At 41.0% G+C, this 21,167-nt stretch overlaps 1 protein-coding gene across 3 annotated transcripts in view; it reads left to right on the top strand.

Annotated features, from left to right (window-relative positions):
- SPTLC3 (serine palmitoyltransferase long chain base subunit 3) overlaps positions 1-21,167 on the top strand; it is a 191,115-nt gene that overhangs the window by 153,163 nt on the left and 16,785 nt on the right. For all 3 annotated transcript variants that reach the window (XM_065059889.1, XM_065059891.1, XM_065059888.1), the window contains 4 exons: positions 238-331; positions 10,325-10,430; positions 17,618-17,837; positions 19,921-20,047. In XM_065059889.1, coding sequence (XP_064915961.1) covers positions 238-331; positions 10,325-10,430; positions 17,618-17,837; positions 19,921-20,047 — 547 coding nt within the window. The remainder of the gene's footprint in view (positions 1-237; positions 332-10,324; positions 10,431-17,617; positions 17,838-19,920; positions 20,048-21,167) is intronic.

Raw genomic sequence — 21,167 nt, 5'->3', positions numbered from 1 at the left:
TGGCCCCTTTGTACCACCTAGGAATGCCTGAGAGTTTGATCCCACAGTTTCTGCTTGCCTTTGCAGTACATCCTGGCACCTTCAGAAAAGTGGCAGAAAGTCCAGTTCATGTTTAAAACTTACAGTTTAATTGGTGCAATGCTATATCACAGACACTCGTGCATGCTGACACACACATGCACGCGTGTCAACAGCCTTCCAGTTCATGCAGATGCTTATTGTACTCCTTCTCCACAGGGCTGCCTCATTTTAAGTGATGAGTTGAACCACACTTCTCTCGTTCTTGGTGCGAGGCTTTCAGGTGCTACTATTAGAATCTTCAAGCATAATAGTGAGTATTGAAGTTGGAAATATTTAGAGACAGAGTTGTTCATACCTCAAAGACAAGAATGCTTCCTTTCAATGCTTACTTTGCTGTCAGTTCCTAGACAATTCTTTTGTCTGGTCAGAAGGATTAACTATTCAATATTATGAGTGATTTCTGATGGGGAAAAATTGATAGTGTAATACTATAATTGCTATTGTGCATTATTTGAGTCATCAGGTTGGGCCTTAATTTCAAAATCCAGAATCTTAATCTCATTGGTGTCTTTTTGACATGCTGAATGACTGTGTGCTAACATAAAGGTTTTATTGTTATTGTGACTATAACCAAAATAGTACAAACATACTTACAAAAACATAGTTTATATTTCCTGCCTCTGTTTCTGGCAGATTCAGCGCAACCGAAGTTATGTTAATGTGGCATTACTTTGAAGTGATTCCTCTGAATTCCCAGGGGCTATATCAAAGTTGTAGGTGGTTATATCAAAGCATCATCCCAAATATTCTTTCAAGTATAATTTTAGTATAGAAATCACACATTAATATTGTCTTTGTATAATTATGTTCTAAAATAGTCATGTTTTTTAACTTTTATTTAGTTAATGTTGCTGTGGACATTGTCAGAGACGTTGTGATTGGCTTTGATGACAAGCCAGTGCAAATCCTCTTTCCATCCCAGTTGCTGCCACCAGGCAGCAATTGCAACAGAGATTAACCGGCTAGAGAAGTGGTGAGGAGTGAGAAAAGAGGTCTGATCACCTTTGTTAACAGCTAATACAGTTCCTTCTTCTTATTAAGTGTTGTGTTCAGCCCTGAGGTGAACAAAAATGAATTATGCATATGCTGCAAAAGGCCTAAGGATCCACGAGTGAAAAGCACACTATAATTATTATATGAGGTGGTGTTATAATTAATATCTATTCATAATTTTGGCAAAAAGCAATTTCTGAAGATCATTCGAGACTTAAAGAACATCCAAACCCGAATGTTTTTACAGAAGTAATTATTCATAGATTAGCCTGTAGCATATCCCAGCTTGGTTCACTTCCACGAATCTGGACATGCATGGTTGCTGTGCCGGTCTTGTCTCAACTCTTCCAGAGTTTGTTCATTGCCTTATCCCATTCAAAAGGGTTTGCATCACATCCCACAGGATGACATCTCACTCCCCAAATCCAAATGTTCTCAGCCTCTACAGCCACCAGTGCTGCACGCAGCCTAGCCCAGCTGACTTGGATCACTTCCCACAACATTTCAAAGAACATTCCAGTTTGAGGCGTAGATTACTCTCAACTGCTAGGGAAGCAGCGAAGGCATCGCTTTGAGCTGTCATTCTTGCTTTAAGGAATTCAGTCCCTAACTATCCCTCAATATTTCATTCCACTGTCGAGAATCATAGAGTCATAAGTCATAGGTGATACCTAACCAGTCTCTGTTTGTGCTTATGATAAGTTAAAGCTGATGTGAATAATTCATGAACTTTAGAATAATAGTGACTTGTTCAAAAAGCAGTAATACAGCACTGGAAAATGGAGACAGGCCCTTTAAGTGTCTCAGCAAACATCAGTGGAATCTCCTCCAGGTTGCTTTGGAAAAACGCATTGCTTTCTGGATTAGAGATCTGATTTGTCAAGGTCAGTGTTGCATGCCATTTCTGAGACATTACCTTATTTTCAAAATGAAACTCTAGAAACTTACACAAATCCTGTTTGGAATTTGAGTATCAGCTTTTGTCATCCCAATTTTGTAAGCCTTGAGTCTTAACCTAAGTTGCATTTCATGTGAAGCAGGTTCACACATTTATTCTCGCAGCCCACCATGAGTCTCTCAGTATGTTAGTTCCAAGGTTAGAAAGTTTGTTCTTTTTAATATTTCCTTAATCATACCCATGAGTTACACGGCGCCAACAGCTTTTAAAGTCACATGTGCAGATATGCATGTATGTCCTTTTTGCTTTGAAGAAAATAGCATGTGTATTGGGGGAGGATAGGAGTGGAAAGAGCAATCCAGCAGACCTGCCTTTGTAGGATTCACAGGTTCACCCAAAGCAAAGTAGACAGCATTGTTCTCTGTGAATCTGTCAGAGAAGTAGTATAATACAAATCGGTACAGCAAATTAATTAAGGACACGCATAACCAAAACTTCTGGCTTGTGTTGGGAGAGATCTTTTCAGTTAGGCAGGTTCTTGTTTGTTTGTTAGATCAGAGCTGTGTTGCTTACTCTCCCAGGTTATCCTTCTTGCTGATGTGTGGGTATATAGCATATATACAGGCGTGCACATAAATGCCCAAATTATCCTGCTTATGAACAGGAGAATTAAGCCAATATCTATGTCATATTGCTTGATGCAAGAGAAAGGTTCCTTGTGCTGTATCGGCTGTGTGGATAAATATAAAACTTTGCACCTTGAGTTACCAATTGAAGATCTTTAATAAGCATTAATTTCAGCATTAGGGAGTAATGTGTTTTTGTCTTACCTTTAAAAATCCTCCTCTATATTCTAGTCAAAAAACGCAATACCCTCTGCCTCTTCTTTCCAAGGACAGGGGGTTGATATATGTCATTTCATAGAAAGAAATCAATGACCTTTTAAAGAGCTCAGCCCTGGGCATCAGCTGGAGGATGTTACTGTGCCAAAGGCTTGACTGGGGCCCTTTGATGAGCTGTTGGAACAGTTCTCCAGCAAGGTGCAGAAACAAAGAATAAATCAGAGTCCTATCCCGAAGAGGATTAGGGCTTAATGTACATTTCGTTTTCACTTGTTTGTATGGAGACAAGTTGTGTGCTGGCAAGAGCTGGCTCATCTCTTTTGGAGCTGTGCCAAGATACACACACACAGTGTTTGACGCGATGTCATCTTGCACTAAAGACAACAGAAGAGATGCCAGGTGGTACCGCCACTAGTGCCTGAGACACGCGTCCTGTGGAGAAGAGTCAAAATATATTCAAATCAGGCAGCATATTTTGAAGTTACCTTTTTGCTGTTGGAATGCAGCTTGAGAAAGCAGAATTTTTTCCATGCTCCTTATTGCTTACATCAGCCTCTTCTCAAATGCTGTGTAATACACTTGATAAAACTGCCTCAAACGTATTTACTTTGGCTCTGACTTCCTTGGTTGCACATGTGTAGAAGAGACAGTGGGAGAAGGGTGAGGTGCGAATGTTTGTCTAAGTTACTATAAATGGTTATCAAAACTGGGAGGAATAATTATGGAACAAGTTAGTGAAGCGATGATATGTTTTCTGAACCGGCTACTTCCTGAATATTATACAAAAAAACGCACGCAGGTGTGTGCTAGTAACTTCCCTTTCTAACAAGCTTGACACTGTAAATCACTCTCCCCTCCCTTTTTTCCCTTGTTATGGAAAAGCCATTTTTAAAATAAAAACAACAGGAAACTTTGTTCTATGACAAAAATATTTGACAGAAAAAAGAGTAAAATGTGCCATTTTAAACTTGCTATAGAAGCACATTCACCTTTCTACTCTAGAGCCTACTCTAGTCTGTAAGACTGTGTTATTTTATTTTCAGGCATATAATCTATAATACTGGATCTATTTGTCACTACACAAAAATAAATAATGATGCTTATTTTATTAGTTAGCCAAGAAGTGATCTCTTCCTCTTACCTCAATGGGGTATAATATAATTCTTATCCTGGCAAAAGTTGATGAAATTCTATTTCAATGAGTGCGTGGCTGTCCTCAGCATTACACTTTTAATGAAAAATCTGAGTAGGTTTTCCTAGAACAGATGAAATTGTTAGACCTCTCTGCTTCTCCTAAGTAAAATAAAAGACAGCTGGATATTTCTTCTTTTTCATCAAAACATGGCACAGGTGCATGAGAAGGTTTTCAAGCTTTACTGTGAATAATAGAACAAAAATGAGCTGCAGACCTCTAAGTCAGTTTTTATTTGCACATAGGAATGTGCTCTGCATCCTGCCTCCCAGTGAACAACCCCTTCCTTGTAAACACACAGGAATTTACAGACCTGAGCTGAGAAAAATGCACACGCACACACCTACAGGTCACCTATGTAAGAGAAATTTAGGAGAATACTCTATTTCAGCCCCATAACCGAAAACTACTGAACAGGGCATTCCCTTCCTGTGGGCTCTCAGTAGCACTGTTGCTGCTCTTCTCCCTGCCAGGGTCACAACAGCAGTCCATTTCTGTTCTAGGGACATGTGAGTTTTTGTGGATGCTGGCAGCAAAGCTCAGCTCCCTGGAGCCCTTGCTCTGAGGCATAGGTGTCAGGGGATATTTTTTCCTTTATTTTAGGACATGAGCAGTCCTAAATTTATGCAGTAGTGTTTTTAGTGGGCTAAAGTTGTTCTGACCTGACCATAAAAAGCACGTACCTTTTGTCTCCCCTGCTATGGTGTGGGCACCGTTCAAGTTACCATTTCCCAGGCAGTGATTTATTGAGCAATCTTGAACAGATCTGCATTTCTACACTTGAAATGCAGCCAGCTGCATGGTCCAACAAGGCCTGGCCTTGGTTAGTTTAATGCCAGAAAGCATCTGATGTTACCCTCACCAGGCCTGGGCTCCAGGGAGCCTCTCCCACCCTACCCAAGTGACCCACTTGTGGATCATTCAGCTCTATGGGAACTACACTCTCAATATTTTTATTTCCTGGCCCAGAGACAGGCTGACTTATCACCTGCTCTTTTTTATATCTAAGGAAATCTTATGTTAATATCATATAATTTATAGCACTTTTTCAGAACCCCTGACCTTTATCTTGGTTAAATATCAGCCAAAATCCCTTGACCCTTCCAATAAAACTCGAAAAGCAAAACCAAATAGCTAACCATTAATGGGTTTGTGATTTTATCAAAAGTTTTCTGTCACAGCAGTTCTGGGTCTTATGTTGGTATCAGCTGCAGCAGTTTTGGGTCTTATACTGATATCAGGTGAAAGATTCTCTTTGTTCATTCCATGGACAGATGAGTGTGTTAGTGACTAACTACATCCAAGTGAATTCTATTCATATCAGCCTGTATAAGAAGGTGCTGTACAAGGCTTTGGGTTTCTTTATTCTTTCTAGGTCTACTACATTTTTCCCATATAGCATCAAGCAGCTCAGCTGCAGTCACATTTTCGGGTTTAGATGTGCGATTGCGTGAGCGGTCTGCGGGAATGCCATGACTAAGCACAAAAATCAGGCCATGTGGAAGAAAAATTTCCAGTTCTCTTCATTGCAAGGACACCTCATGTGATCAGAACAAGAGATACTACAAGAAGGGCAAGCAATTGTGAGGCACCTTGGTTAGATGAAAATCGACATCTGAAATGGGAATCACAGCAGTACATTCCTAGCTCCTCCTCACACACCTTTTCAGAGTCTTGTGAAAGTAGTAAAGGGTTTTTTGGGGTTCTCACAAATCAGGTGGTTGATGACAGAAGTGTGTCATGCAGGTGTGAGCTGTTCAGGTTTCCTGCTTGGAAATTTATGTTAATCCAATTCTGGCTTTTCTCAGTCTACTCAGTCAAATTAATGCTTTAGGGTTCAGATATGTGTGCCATGAGGACACCTGAGAGAGGAAGCACAGCTACCTGGAGGAGCTGTAGTTAACACTGGAAGAACTTTTAGGCAGCAGAAGGCTCTCACCTTTCAGTGCAAATACGTTCTCTAGCAAAAAAAAAAGAAGGAAAGAAGAGAAAAAACAAGTGGAAAATTATAAGTGCCTGTCTTTACGCAAGCAAACAAAGTTTAGCAGGGGGGCAGGGATGAAAGCGATTAATGGAGAGGTAAAAATTACTGAGAAATTTCTTTGGTTGCAAAAAAGAGGATTTTCAGTGGCTTAGTACAAGATGGTTCCTTTTTTTTGTTTGTTTTCCAAAGGTGTAAGTGGCCCCTGAACTTAAGAACGGAGGGCAGTGTCCATAGGTGTTACAGACCAGGATGAAAAGCACATTACCCACTAAGGTTTTGTCTTCCTTGAATCTTCTGGCCCCTATCAGAGATGAGATTATTGCAGCAGATAGGTGGACTGCAGCCCAATCCAGTTTGGCGTGTATCTCCCTGTGACACACACAGACGCTGCCACAGAGAGGAGACTGGAATATCCTGCTCCTAGCATGCTGTGTCTGCATTTGCCCTGTCTGATTTCAGAAAGCCATGTCTGACTTGCCAGGTGTGAGTAGGAGGTTCTCCTGAGCGAGTGCTCTTTACTTTCACAGAGACAGATATTTATTGAGGGGCAGGGAGGGGAGTCTCAGCCTGTTACTGAGGGGGCAGCAGTCACCGCTCCCACCACCCCATTCTAAATGAAGATATTCAAAGCTGTGATTTCAGGAAAATGACTCTAAAGGTGCTTTTGCTGGTCAGAGCTGTGTCAGCAGTCAGGGATTTTCCAAAGACTAGTTTTCTCTAGAATGAAAAGCACCTTCTGCAGTCCTACGGTTGCTGTTTAGACCAACAAAATACTCGCAGTGGTTTCCCTTTGTTGCTTTAGGGGTCTGCAAGGAGGGACAGCATTGGAGCTGGCTACTTGAGTCACCCACGGAAGGACAGTGAAGAGGAAAGTTGTTATACCAGCAGGGTGAGAGCGAGAGAGGAGGAATCAATGGGAGAAACTGAAAATGAGAGTGGCAAGCACAAGGCAAAGGAAAGAAGGATGTGATAAGGGCGGTAGTAGCCTGTTTATTTTAAATAAAAGGAATTCAGCTGACATCACAGCAGAGATTTCCAGCCCACGCAGAGGAATGGTGATGACATCCCTAGCATTGCAATGTAAGGACAAGGGTGGAGACACCCTGTCTCCCTCTGAGGAGGCACTGAGTGGGCCTGGAATTGGGCAGGGGCCTCTCCAGGAGCCTGCAGTCCCACCTGCACTGGAGGCAGCGTGACACACGGCTGCCTGCCCAGCTCCAGGTTCACTTGGACCCACTGGCAATTTGTGGTGTTGGTGTTTTTGTTGAAATAGCTCTGAAGGATCCCAAGCAAGAACTACGCAAGTCTGTATTTAATTCTAAAAAACCTAGGAGATTCACTGTCCCTGCTTAAGAAACTTTATCCTCCATGTCTAGACAATATGCCATAGGGATAAGGTGGAAACTGAGACAAGGGTAGATTTGGTTGTGCTTTGACTAATTATTAAGTGAAATTCTGAACACCACCTCCTGGGCTGGTGAGCAGTTGTTAGCCATTACCGCTGAAAAGCCTGGGCCAGTGATGGTCAAACGAAGGACAGTTATTTTCCCCATAACTGGTTATTCAAGATGGACTTGTGCAACTCATCTCAATGTCCCAGTGTTTCACAGTCTAACTGTATTTAATGAGAAAATAATTTTGATATCCAAAAGCCACCTGGGGTTGTGCTGTTGTTTTTCCTGGCATTCAGTATATCCTACTTTCTGGAAAGGCTAAGCATAAGCACGTAGGAAGCGCTGCATCTTCATTTTGAATAACAGAAGCAGCCTTTGGGAGTGAAGATTAAAGGTAACAGATTTTCTTTTCCTCCCAATTTCCCCTTTCCAAATGAGACACTACAAGCACAGCACGAAAAGGTCAGTAAAATTCTTTTACACCTAAAGAAATTACGTGTTGACTGCTACAGGCCTAAGAAAGAGTCACACATACGTGTTTTCCAGAATGAGACATCAAAACCAAAGTAGATAGCGCTGATACTGCAAACAGACATGTTCTTTGGAGACGTTCTTCCCAATCTGCAGTCTCATGTTCCATGCTTATTCAGACAGAGGAGCTATTCACATACATGTATGCATACATGTATACATACAGTTATATACATTTAACTTCTCTCTGTCCTCTTGTCTTTCTTGTCATGCAGATGTATATTAAAACAACTGAATGCTCGAGCCATGCTTTTAGCTCAGAGGGTTGGGCAAACTGACTTTCCTGAAGTCTAGAACCAATCTGGACTGACATATAGACAGAATACTGAATTGAAAGACTCTGTCTGATTCAGCGGAGGGTTTTAAAGGTCAAGAAGTGTTTAGATGATGACATTCTTAGAGAAATAATTCAATGAAGAAAAGGAGGTGCCCAAATTTTACTTTGAGTGACTGAGTGAGCTTTCTGTCATCCTGGGGAATCCTTTAATGCTCAGAACTCAAAAGGATTTCTGAATATTATCTTCTCAAAACAAAGAGAAGGTGAGCAGCTCTTTTCTATAAAACACGCATGTTCTGCAAATGTTCAGCTGGGTTATAAATTCCCCTTTTAAAGCACCAAGGAACTTTTATTTCCTTGATTGCCATCTAGTGGAAACTGTGCCATCTGCATTTCATAATACCATTTCCATCTTGCAGCTCACTGAGCTCTGCAGATGGTTGTACCATTGAAATAAGGGGCTACATGTTATGCACGTGTTGTGCTTTGTAAATTATAGCAAGGTCTTGCTAGGTCAAGAGGTTTCATAGTAAGGTGCAGAGTGTCACCGTTATTTCTGAGAAATTTATCTTTCATTGAGATCAGTAAATGGTACTAGCAAGAGATGAGGTGTTAGGATGAAGGGTTTAGGTTGTAACCTGACCATCTCTCAGGTTGTAGGTTATTCACGATAGACAGTTACTGCACAAATGACCTGGTTCTAGTCAGGTAGAAGCCAAACTATAGGTCATTCTTAATATATCTAGGTGTATGTACTTCACTTGGGACAACTGAATTTACAGATTAGCCTTGTACTATTTTAGAAAGTTAAAATAACTGCATTAAGATGTGTTGCTGAAACAGTGGGGTTATATCATGAAAAAAATTCCGGAGATTTTTCTCAAGCCACAATTTTACCTGATCTGTAATGTTCCTTGGGGTATTACGAGGCTCTGTAAGACGTTCTTTGAAACCATATTGAAGTGTCAATCCACATTCCCGAGAAGTAGCAAAATAATTCATTTTCAAGGGCGTTCACTGATGTGGAGACACCAGAATGCTGGTGAGACTTAAACTCTACATTGGGAGTCACATTTGGTCCGACACTTATTCCTTAGGTGTTTTTTCCTGCTTCTTCCATGTCTTTCAAACCTTTAGTAGTTTTCCTTCAAGAATTAGATTACCGACACTCAGCCCTTGAGAAAGCAGCTGAGGTTCTAACATTATTCCAGGCCTCCTTATGTCAAAGTCCTGCCAGTGTCAAGCATTTTGGGACCAAATTAGCATATCCACACCATGTGCTTGTATCCACGTGTCTCTCCCTCTCTCATCAGAAAAGTTTCGCTCATTTTCTTTTTTGAGAAGGACCAGATTTCTCTTGCTGCCATCCTGACGTGCCTCACATAGCCTAATCCAAAACTTGCTGAAGCAATCGTGTTATTCTTGAGCCCATGGTGATGCTGGAAGGCAACCAAAAACTCACTATTCAGGAGCCTTGAGACATGAGCATCAGCAGCCTGTACTGAGAAACTGCTGGCAGTTCCCTTTTCATAGAATCATTTTGGTTGGAAGAGACCCTCAGGATCGTAGAGTTCAACCATAACATAACTCTGGCACCAAACCATGTACCTAAGAACCTCCTCTACACATCTTTTAAACCCCTCCAGGGATGGTGACTCTGCCACTTCCCTGGGCAGCCTGTTCCAATGCTTGATAACCTTTTCCATGAAGAATTTTTTCCGAATATCCAATCTGAACCTTCCCTGGCACAACTTGAGTGCATTTCCTCTCATCCTATCATATGCTACTCGGGAGAAGTGGCCAACCCCCTCCATGCCACAACCTCCTTTTAGGCAGTTGCAGACAGCGATAAGGTCTCCCCTCAGCCTCCTTTTCTCCAGGCTGAACAGCCCCAGCTCCCTCAACTTCTTCTCATCACACTTGTGCTCCAGACCCCACTGCATTCAAGGAAATTAAATCAATCACTGGGTTTTGCCTACTAATAAAGGAAGTTTATCTTCTGGACATATTTTTTTTAACGTTGTCTTTTTCTGCATGGGGAAAAAAAATGGCACCTAGTAGAAAATCAAAAGTTCTTTAGAAAAACCTTGGATAATGTTTTTCTTCCTCCTTTTTCTTATTTTTAAATATAGATATGCAGAGCCTCGAGAATTTGCTGAGGGAAGCAATAATATATGGGCAGCCTCGAAGCCGCAGAGCATGGAGAAAAATTATCATCCTCGTGGAGGGCATTTACAGGTATGTTTGTGTTTTAGAAGTGTGAGCACTCCATCATTTCTGAGGACAGAATGATATACTGAGTGAAGTGAACATTGACTTTAGCTATCCGAGAGAAATCTTGATGGGAGTGGAGGTTAAGATAGCATTCTGTGATCTTATAAATATGTTAATTTCCATTACATCAGTCTGAGCCCAGGTGTAACTTGCTCCAGTTAGATCCTCTGCATTGTTCTGAATGTTGATTTAGCAAATCACACTGGATTGGGAGAGGTAGTGTGAGAGCAAGACAGCTGGTGTATGTTGTCACAGATGTGATAAAATTCATGGGGCTATGGTAGGTGAGTTGTTTTGCTGAGTAAACTGAGTTTTCTTGAGTTGTTTGTTATGCATGGGCAGATCCAAAGACAGCAATGCAGAACTAACCAAGTTCTGTGTGCCCAGATCTTACCCAGATGTTGGAATCTTAAAAACTCAGGCTAAACCTAGGACAAGTGATATAGGCACCTTTCTAGTAATTGGTGCTGGATCTAATGGACTCACACTTTAACAGGAAAAGCAATGAAAAGACTGGCTTTCAAAGAATTATATAGTGGCATTTCATGTAGCCCCAGTCCCTGGAGGAATTTGAAAGAGAGGAGTGCCTTTGGGAATTCATCAGGTAATATCAACATCAATAATAGCACGTAATTATAGAGCATCCTAGTCAGATAAGTCTGGTTCACTGGTGTGCTGCATCCTACACCCAACCAGAAAGACAAACCATCGCTAAAGCCGAGCAGCAGAGCAGAGACGCCAGCCAGGCTCACCATCCTGGGCTTCATCCTGGCAGCCGCTCAAGCCAGGGGCAGGTTCCTGAGGAGGCAGCTGTGAGGCTGGTGGATGGCACGGAGGGGGAGCTGCTGGTGGGCAAGGGGCTGGAGCAGGGAGAGGTGGACATCAGGAAGAGGAGGGAAGGTCTGAAGAACCAGGGATCTGGACAATAAAAGGGTTTGCAGGGATCTAGGCAAGGCTACTGTGGCAATGATGAGAGATGGGAGAGCAGGAGAAAGATAGTTTGGGGAGTAGCAACACCTACACCACAGAGAAGGGAACCAGAGCCATTTATTCACAGGATGTGACAGGATTTATGAAAGCAACATTAAACTTTTTATGTACGATCATATCGTGTGTTGCTGAAATACAGCCACTCTGGATGGGCAATCATTTATGCCATTTTATTGAGAAGTGCGAGCACAGTTGAGCTGATTAGCTTTTTTTCATACAGAATCTTTTACAATCTCCTGTCATCACAACTTCATAGTTGTCAGGGCTTTCTTTTGACCTAACATTTTGCATCTGCAAAGAGAACAAATCAGTCCTTATCTAAACACCTGTCACTCAGAGCTGAAACAGGTCAGCAGCAGATCAGCTGATCCAAAGCAGGCTGAATATCTCCTTTCAAGCAGAATAAACAGAGCAAAACTGCAAATAAACATAGCTTGGCACTGCTAAAGGAAAGCTCAGATTTAAGGACTTTGATCATGTAGAAATTAAGTGGACCACCAACATTTTACTGACAAATATTCCCATCAGTCTTATGGCCTGCAGAAAATGCTCCAGCTGCTGAGCTTTGTTCACTTTTAAATCCTTTACCCCTTGTACTGACCACTAGGGAGCAAGAAGGTAGACTGGTGACGCAGAAGCATAGATTGGTTTGAGCACTGTCAGATATTTGCAACTATAATAATTATATTTCCACCTATATATTAGATACAGAGTTTTCTTTTCCTCTAATTTTGCAGTCCAAAGGAAATTTCATTCTCAAAAGGTCAAAGAACTTGCTGTTAGAATGCAAAATAAAAGCATGTTAGAGAACCTCACTAAAAAGGTACCATAAACTTCTTTCAGCCTAATAAGGGCTGAATAGTGCTAAGACCTCTCATGCCCTGAGTGTTTGTGCTTGTGAAAGGCACAAAGTAAAAGAAGAACAGAGTTCAGCTCTGTACCAGTCTCTCATTGGAAACTAGCCCTAGTAGTAGCTAGGTTGGTTGGTTAGTTGTTTTCGTAGTCTATGCAGATCAGAAATTGAAGATTGTGGTTTTGTTGCAAAGCAAGTCTGCTCAGACTTGCGGGAGAATGCCACCGCACCCCACGGGGTTGTGTCCCTGCCGTCACTGCCAGCCCGAGTCACACGTGGTTCATCTGTCCTTACAGTGCTGCTGGGAACAGACTCACAGACCATGTAGTCTAATCCAGCAAGCAGCTAATAACATTTCATGTGCAAAAGAAAAACTGGAGAAAGACGTAATAGAAATACTCATGTTTTTCCTTTCTTGGCCCATGATTTTTGAAAGACTAAAATTTTCCAACCTCATATTGGCTAATGTTAGTTTTCTTGAAGATTTGCCAGATACCAAATCTTGAAGGTTTAAGAGAAGGTAGAGTATTGTTAATTTATTCTTCTTACAATAGTTAATACTGATGGGCTTTTTGTTTTCATTGAAGGACTTAAGTTATGCTTCAGGGACAACTAACACAGAATTTAAATAACTTGATCAGAGCTGTTCTCCAAGTTAAAATATCTTGGCTTGCAAGTTTGGCTTGGCAAAATTTTACAGAAATGTTTTTTCCAGAGACACAAAAGAAACACTAAGCTTTCCTTCTTTAAAAAAATATATATTGTTATATAGGACACCATAGTCTTAGAATGGTAAATTTGGTGGTATGGAAAAAAATTGCCTTCTGTTTCAATTAGGAATATGTTAAAGTGTTTACACTGTGCATGAGCCCAGACTTAACAGCTGGCAAAATTTGAAAAGGATCATTGTTAGCCAACATGAGCATTTCTGGAAATCAGACTTGAGTTTGAAACCTTAAGCCACAGATTTTGCTTGCTTACAACTGAAGGCAGAATTGGCCACTCAACTTGGGAAGCACTCCAGCTACACATCAAATAAATAGCAATAAGTATATGTTTGTTTGCTTTTTAATGTCTCTATTATCTTAAAAAGAAAAAAAAAAACATCAGAAGTAAGTGTAACTACTAGTGAAAACTGGTTCTTAACTTGGACTAGCCTAGGAGCAAATATATTCCATTTGCGTTCCAAACTGAGAGAGACCATCTAGCCATCAATCTTCAGTACAAAAAGCATGAAGAAGTTTTGGCAGTGTCCAGGGCACATGTTACACTGACTTGCTAAATCATATTTCTGTTATTTAAATGCCAACTAATGTTTTCCTTGGCTTCTACAATTTCCAGCTCGGGATTAATCAGTTACTGTGTTCTTACATGGTTTGTGGTGAGCTTCTGCTCTCTTGCGCACATATTTACCTGGAGTTAGACAAGCCAAGGCCCAGGGCAGGAGCACCAGAAACTGATCAAAACAGATTTTTCTTTTTTTTCATTTATTTTTTCCTTGTTTTGAATTTAACTTGGATATTTTTCCCTTCCAACTCGGAAAATAATTATCGGATTGGTTAGGTATTGTCTAGTGTCTTTTCACTTGCGCTGTAAGTTTCTTGGGGTTCAATGCCCATACCATATGAAATTTATCAGGATTATTTTTTATTTCCTGGGATAAAGTGACCAGACTTCCAGAAAAGAGTGGGGTAACATGTAATGTCTTTGGCTAAGGACCAGCATTAAAGGTTAACTTTTCTATCATTTCAGTCTATGGGGTTGTACTAGAGGGCAGAGTTGGAAGGTTTCCTTGAAACTATAGCTCTAAACTATAAAACAGAGATTGTTATATGAATATGCAAGGTTTATGTAAGAAGACAATACCTAAAATAAACACTAAAATGGAATGCATACATCTTGGGAGTAACACATCAGGAAAGGAGATATTTTCCCAGTTATAAAGTAGCTTGAAAGGGGGACAGAAAGTTTTCAGATGTTGAAAGGATAGTGGCAATATAAGGCACATTTGGAGATGTTTAGTGATGCAATTATGAAGAAGATAATAGGTTGAACATCAGTAAATTAATTCTCCTGGTGGGGGAAGAAAAAAGAAACTATGGTACCATATTAGGGTGTAGAAGACTCTTTTCCCGAGAAATTTCAAAATAAACTGGACAAAAACTGTCAATATGCTGTCAAGAGCAAGCCTGTGTTCCAAGCGAAGTGACCAGCACACGTGCACACCTCCTGTTTCTCCAGGCACCTGGCTCCACAATTCACCAGCTGTATCAGGAAGAATCTCAGTGGTTTCATAGGAATTGACTCAAACTTAAAAATTCCGTGATCCCAAAATTTTGTATTATCTCCTCACATCTGGAGGAACATTCAAACTGGGTGTGTTTTGAAGCAAGCCTTTGTGCCTGTCCGTCAAACACGGGAGATGAGGGTCAGTTGCAGTCGAGAAGCTTTACATCCCTGCCACCAAGCTAATAGTTTTTGCTACAAGACAGGATGTAATACCACACAATGAGAACATCTTCTCTGGGTAGAGCTATGTTATGTTCATATGCATCCAGCTTTTTTGATGTGCCTTGTTTGCTTGAGCAGATCTGGAAGCAGATCAATATTTTTGTAAAAGCAACACAACCAGACTGAGACAGAATGATTACAGTTCACTCCTGTCTCTCTAGTTTAAACTCTGTCGACATTAATATTTACTGAAGGATTCAGTAAACTTTCCATTTCGGCTACCCAAGGGGTTATTGTGAAGTGAGATTTATCTTGGAAGAATTCTAAACAGAGTGGTGTTTGTATCGCAAACTATCTCCCAGAGTCAAAAGAGAGACCAAGAACAGAGTAGGCAGCAAAACATTCTCATCTCTGCCATCAGGAAAGCTGGGGCCTGTTTGAATGGCAGCACAGAAAATCTACCCGAAACCAGCAGTGCTTTATCTGCTCCATGGACACTTCAAGGCCATTTTAGGATCTCTGTCAACTATTGTAACATCTATGTCAGTCAGCATGTTTCAAGAGCAGAAGATCAACACTGATACTGAACATAAATGCCCTGTTTTGCTAAACAGCTTAGAGTTCAAAGAGAAATCTTCCTATTCCTACGAGTAAGAAAAGTTTTCAATAAATCCTCTAAATGGTTAAATCTTGCAACAGCCACATACCAGCTCTCTGTATTCTGGGATTCAGCAGAAACTTTGCTTCCATTCTACAAATACGCAGCAAACCAAGCTCTGTATTTTTAATTTACCATTTTTACTCTTGTCTTTTTGAAGATAAATACTGTTTCTCCCCTCTGAATCTCCATGAGACACTAAGCTTAACGATGTCCATGTAAATGTGGGTAAACTGTTTTTGTCCTTCGCTGGCCAAGAATTGCTGGGAGGTGGAAGTTGGGATGCCTGTTCACTTGTTGCTCTCTGACCATACAGCCAACCTGCAGCGCACCAGAAGCAGCCGAAAGCTGCCATCCCCAGCACGTGCGATGCTGCATGCCCAAGCACGCCCAGCAACTCGGTATCATTTTCAGTTGATTAATGCCTTGACTCTGGGCTATGTGAGGACTGCGGGCTCTGCCCTTGTATTTCTTAGGAAAACAGCTGTGGTGGTTCAAGTTGCTTTTCCCCCAGTTGCAAAGTGAGCAAGCCCAGCCCTCAGGAGCTTGTAGTACCACCCCATTCTTCTTTGCTGCGGGAGACCATGGTGCTGATATACAGCCCACAGCTGCCTCTTCTATGGGTGGGCAAGACAGAAGGGCAAAATTTGCCAGCAGTCACCCGACAGCCAAAAACATGGCTCGTGGCACACACAGCCAGGCTCTCTGAACCTCCCAGTGTGAACAGCACGGGCAACCCTTGTCTGTAGCTGGTCACCCGTGCTGTTCTTTCAAACTAATGGATTCTTGCCAGTGGGCAGGTCTCCTTCAACACTGGAGACCACGCTGTTTCCAGGCTTACTCAGGAGACCAGAGGATGAAAGAAGCACTAAAAGCATTCAGAAATTTCCCAGGTGCTAAAAGCACATCCTGCCCCTTTTGTAGTACCAGCCATCCAGCTGCATAGTGCAGCGAGAGGGGCAATAAAACAATCTGTGGAAGCCACTGGTCCAGGATCTAAGAATCGCCCAGAAGTTGTGCTGATTGCACTGCTGTGTTGTACATGCTATTTGTGAACAAACTAGATGTTTCTGCTTACCTGAAATTCTTGTAGTATTTGCGATTCAATACACCTTAGCCATGGAGCACTAGTTTTCCTGGCGCACAACACACTCATTTTGTGTTTGATAGGAGGTATTTAGCATTTGAAGACCTGCTTACTAGAGCTAGTGTAAAACAATATGTTTAAGTCCTTATGAAATGAACCCTGAGTGCATCAGAGCATATCCAAGCATAGCTGTAGTCATCTCACAAAGGCTTTCAAGATGTAATAATCTTCACAGCAATACTATTGATACTTCGCTTCTGATTTGTCTCCCTCCCTGGGCTTTCATTTTGCTGTATAGCTCCTCTGTGCCTTCTAACTTACTGGCGTGATTACAAACAATACAAAAGAATTATAATTTCTTCTTATTTCTACAAATCTCGATACACCATTAGTGCAAGATCAGGATATTTCCTTTTCCTATGCGGCTGCAAGAAAGTAAAAATGAAAAGAATGGAAATTTTTGCCTTTGAGCACTGGGTAGCAGGCTGCATTTCCTCAAAAGTGCATACTGGAATAAACTATTGGCAAGAGAAGATTTGAGTTCCCTTTTCCTAATCCCTGATTCTGTCCACTGTGAAGACTGGGGCTGATTTGGGTTATGGCACCTTCTGTTCCTTTCAAGTGGTCCATCTCCTATGTAATAATAGTAATAGCGCAAATGACCCATGCTTTGCACCGGGGTCATTTGCACTAGAGCTGCTAGCCCCAAATATTGCAGCTGTAGCTGAGAATGAAGTAAGCAAGGACCAGACTGAATTACAGTGGTTCCTTAATTCATTATAACATTTGTTTTGCAGCGAATTGTAATTTACTGCTTGGGGTATCTCCCCCTTGCTGTCTACCTTTCCTTCTCTTTTCTGGCATGTTGAAAATGTGCAGATGTTCATAGGCTTTTTGACTGGTTTTGATTGTTTGAATTCTAAAATTATTCGACTGTTTTATACTCACCCGTAAATGGGAAAGGCTTGCAATTTTTCTTTGAATTGTAAATACAAATTGAAGTTCCAAAAGATCTTTCACAGAGCAAGGCAATTAATGCCTGTGTTTTCTGACAGTATCTTAGAAACAGAAAGCAGGGTTTGTTGTTCATCAGTGATTCTCTCCATCCGCAGCATGGAAGGGTCCATCGTACGCCTGCCAGAGATAGTCTCCTTGAAGAAGAAATACAAAGCCTACCTCTACTTGGACGAAGCTCACAGCATCGGTGCGGTGGGCGCAACGGGCCGAGGAGTTGTGGAATACTTCGGTATGAGTCCTGACGATGTTGATGTATTAATGGGAACATTCACAAAGAGCTTTGGCGCAGCTGGAGGATACTTAGCTGGCAAAAAGGTAAAAGGAAAACATAAGCATTTTAACCTCAAGGGAGGGGGGAATTACCTTCTTATGATGTATTTGACTATCTTTTCACATAGACTACTTTGCAGGAGCACTATTCTAAAGTTAGTACTATTTTTGTCCGGATCCCAAATGCTCATCAATCAATCGTATGTCCTTATTTCTGTTTCATGTTCATAGTATGTAATTTGCTTGGACTGGGTATTTTTGTGCCACCCTGATGATTGTTGTTTGTCTTGGAAATGTTTAGACACGTTGTGGTTGGCTAAATATACTTCACTGCATCAATTTGCATGCAGATTGCTTGTTACTTTTGTTTCACATTTGTAAACAGTGTGTGGAGCAATATTGAGAGATTAAAGCCACAGTTTCATCCACTGATAATAAAATTCCTAAACAGTTGTGGATTGTCATAGTCACATTTTTTAGGAGGATGGAGAAAGAGGGTTACTGAGGGCCTTTTGCAATAGTGAAATCCGTGTCCTCAGTTGCTCTGCATACTTTTAACAAAACAACCTCTTGCCAACAACGGATGTCAACAAAAAGTGGAGCTGAGCTTGCTTTAACTGGGGGCGTAGTGGAAGAGAAAGCATAATCAACACCATTGTGAAATGTTATTGGTGTTGTTGCTTGACAGAGATATCAAGTAGTTGCTGATTATTTACCCTTTTCTTACCCTGCTGAATGTATTTCTAAAGCAGTTTGCTGAATGAGTAGGAAACCTGTTAAGACATCCCATGCGGTTGTTAGAATAACGTTAATAAGAGTAGCACTTAAGTAGAATAAAAGGGCTATAAGAAAGTAAAAAGTGTATATTTCTTACTGTCTTTTTCGGTTTTGCCCCTGGAGTTTTAAAAACAGGCTATCGCAATACATCAAGAATTAATTTCCTTTGTTTCCTTTGCTTCCTGAATTTGTATATGAAGGTTTAACTCTTACCAAAGACAATGTTGCAAACGTGGCTAGAAATCATAGGAAGCCTAGATCTGTGTAAAGCAGTCTAAAGTAATTAATCATCTAATCCTTGTAAGTTTTCTTAAATGAAAGTGCTTTTTACATGCCTGTGTGTTATCACTAAGCTTTGCCCCAGGCTTCTGCACCTTGGTGGCAGCTGCTCACCCAAAGCACTCTGCGCACATTTATTTCTGCAGCAAAAAACTCCCTGTGGCACTGGTAACTGCATCACCTAGAGCACAGAAGCCTTCTCAGCGATTTGGTCAACCCTTTAGGGTTACAATTGCAATATAGCAATGCATAACCTGTATAAGCTTAGGTCAGTCTTTATTACTGCATAGACTCCTACAGATTTTTGGCAATAGTTTGGGTTACTTTCTTTCTTTGTTTTGGTTTGGTTTTTCTGGTGATTTTTTTTAATCAAAGGCAGTTTTCAAGCAGGCCTTACCACTTTCTCACTAACGCGGGTTCAGCTTTTAGTGTGGTGACTGTTACTCTGATATTCTGCACTAGGAGATATAAGCTGTCATAACAAGGATGGTCTTAATCGATTAAGTTCTGAATTCTTACAGTGTCCTGGATTCAGGAGAGTTACTTATGCTTTAGACATGCTTACAGTACATCAGTGCTTTCTATACAAGGAAATGCTAAAGTAGCTATACTGACTCTGCCACAGTGCTGGAAACTTTCAATTGAAAGACATTTATATGCGAATAGCCAAAGATAGATTCCAGTAAGGTAGCTTTTCTCAGGTTAGTTCTTGTGGCAGAGGAGCTACGCTGTTGTCATGTAGACTTTGCTTTGTTCCCAGAGCTGAGCAGTACTTACGTGCATCTGTTATTGGTCTTTAAATTATTTTGGCTCCTTTATAATAAGTTTTAGCACAGAAGTAAACTTCATTCTATTCCAGACTTTTGTTATAGCTGTAGTTGCCCCACTTATATGGGGCACCTGCCTGATGTTTCTTTAGGCCATGCTTTAACAGTAGCAGCCAAGAAAGCAAACCAATAACTAGTGAAACATCCTCATCCTTTTGCATGTTCTCACTCCTGCAGTAGTTAAGAGGGAGATCTGCTGTTTGGCCAGCTCAAAGCTCATTCACGCTTTGTTTTGCTTGTGCAAGGACCTTGTGGACTTTTTACGAACTCATTCTCACAGTGCTGTGTACGCCACATCTATGTGTCCAGCCGTAGCAGAGCAAATAATCAGGGCAATGAAATGTCTCATGGGACTAGACGGAACCACACAAGGTAAGCCACCTTCTTTAACTTCACTTATTCAATTACTGCCAGAACATTTACTGTGTACAGGTGCAAACAAAAAGGCATTCAGCAGTAAAATAGCTTAGTAATGCAATGCAAAGGAAATAATTCTAACTGTAAAATTAATATCCAACTCATCATACTTCTAAGTACTCTCAACTCTGTTTCTTTTTCCACACTCATCCACATGCAGCAGGGATGGAAATATTCTGGAATTCTGGCTCTGTAGTTGCCAGCCCACTCTGCTGTGCAGCAACAAATAGAAGTACATGAATTGTCCTTTGAGTCTGACTTTGTAGGAGGGGTTCATAAGGACATGCCTTCATTTATGGGCTCAATGCTGTCAGTTTAGCTTCTTTGTAGGTGCAAACCTTCAAAATGACAAGCAAATCAAGCATGGTGCAGAATTTCAAACCTGGTATTGTATGTTAAATAATAGAAAGACTATGTGATTATAATAATTCTTACTTCAATCAGGCATTAATGATGGTGTCCTGAAGCTAGTTTGGAAGTATATTTTGTATATTTTGTCCCAGAAGAACTGATTACTTGGTGTCTTTATGAAAAACTAAGATTATTTGAATTCCTCACCTGAAGTTGCAGACACAGCTACTGTCCAGTCCTCTGTGTAATGTGCTTTCTATGCAGCAGGCAACAAAACAACTGTGTGATATTGATGTGTACTCAGTGTTCTAGGACTTAATCCCAACTCAGGGAAAAGCTGGTGGTTTTTGAATTTGTATAGTTTTTGTCAGGAATGTGTGAGAATCATGTTATTGTGTAATATGCGGTTGAAGACAGAGATTCTGCTCTGAATTGCAGTCTCTTTTATACTGGTACAGCAGCGCTGTGCTATTTTATCTTACCTTGCATAGGACTAACAGAGTAATTAGTTCTCTCTGGTAGTAATTAGTCCTCTCTGGTAGATATGACTAGTGTAAGGGGAATGGAAAGGAAAAAGAATATATGAGAGCAGGTTAGGATACTGCTCTGCACTATGCGGTTGCAGTGCCCTAGAGGGCAGTTTCAAACTGTGATAGACACGAGGCTGTTAAGATGTTTATTGCAGCCCTTCAATGAGGCCAGAATTTGCAAGACCCCGGTGTAC

This window comes from Columba livia, chromosome 3, assembly GCF_036013475.1.
Source record: "Columba livia isolate bColLiv1 breed racing homer chromosome 3, bColLiv1.pat.W.v2, whole genome shotgun sequence".
Lineage (NCBI taxonomy): Eukaryota > Metazoa > Chordata > Aves > Columbiformes > Columbidae > Columba > Columba livia.
The sequence above is the reverse complement of the archived record's forward strand: the minus strand, read 5'-3'. Positions and strand labels throughout refer to the sequence as shown.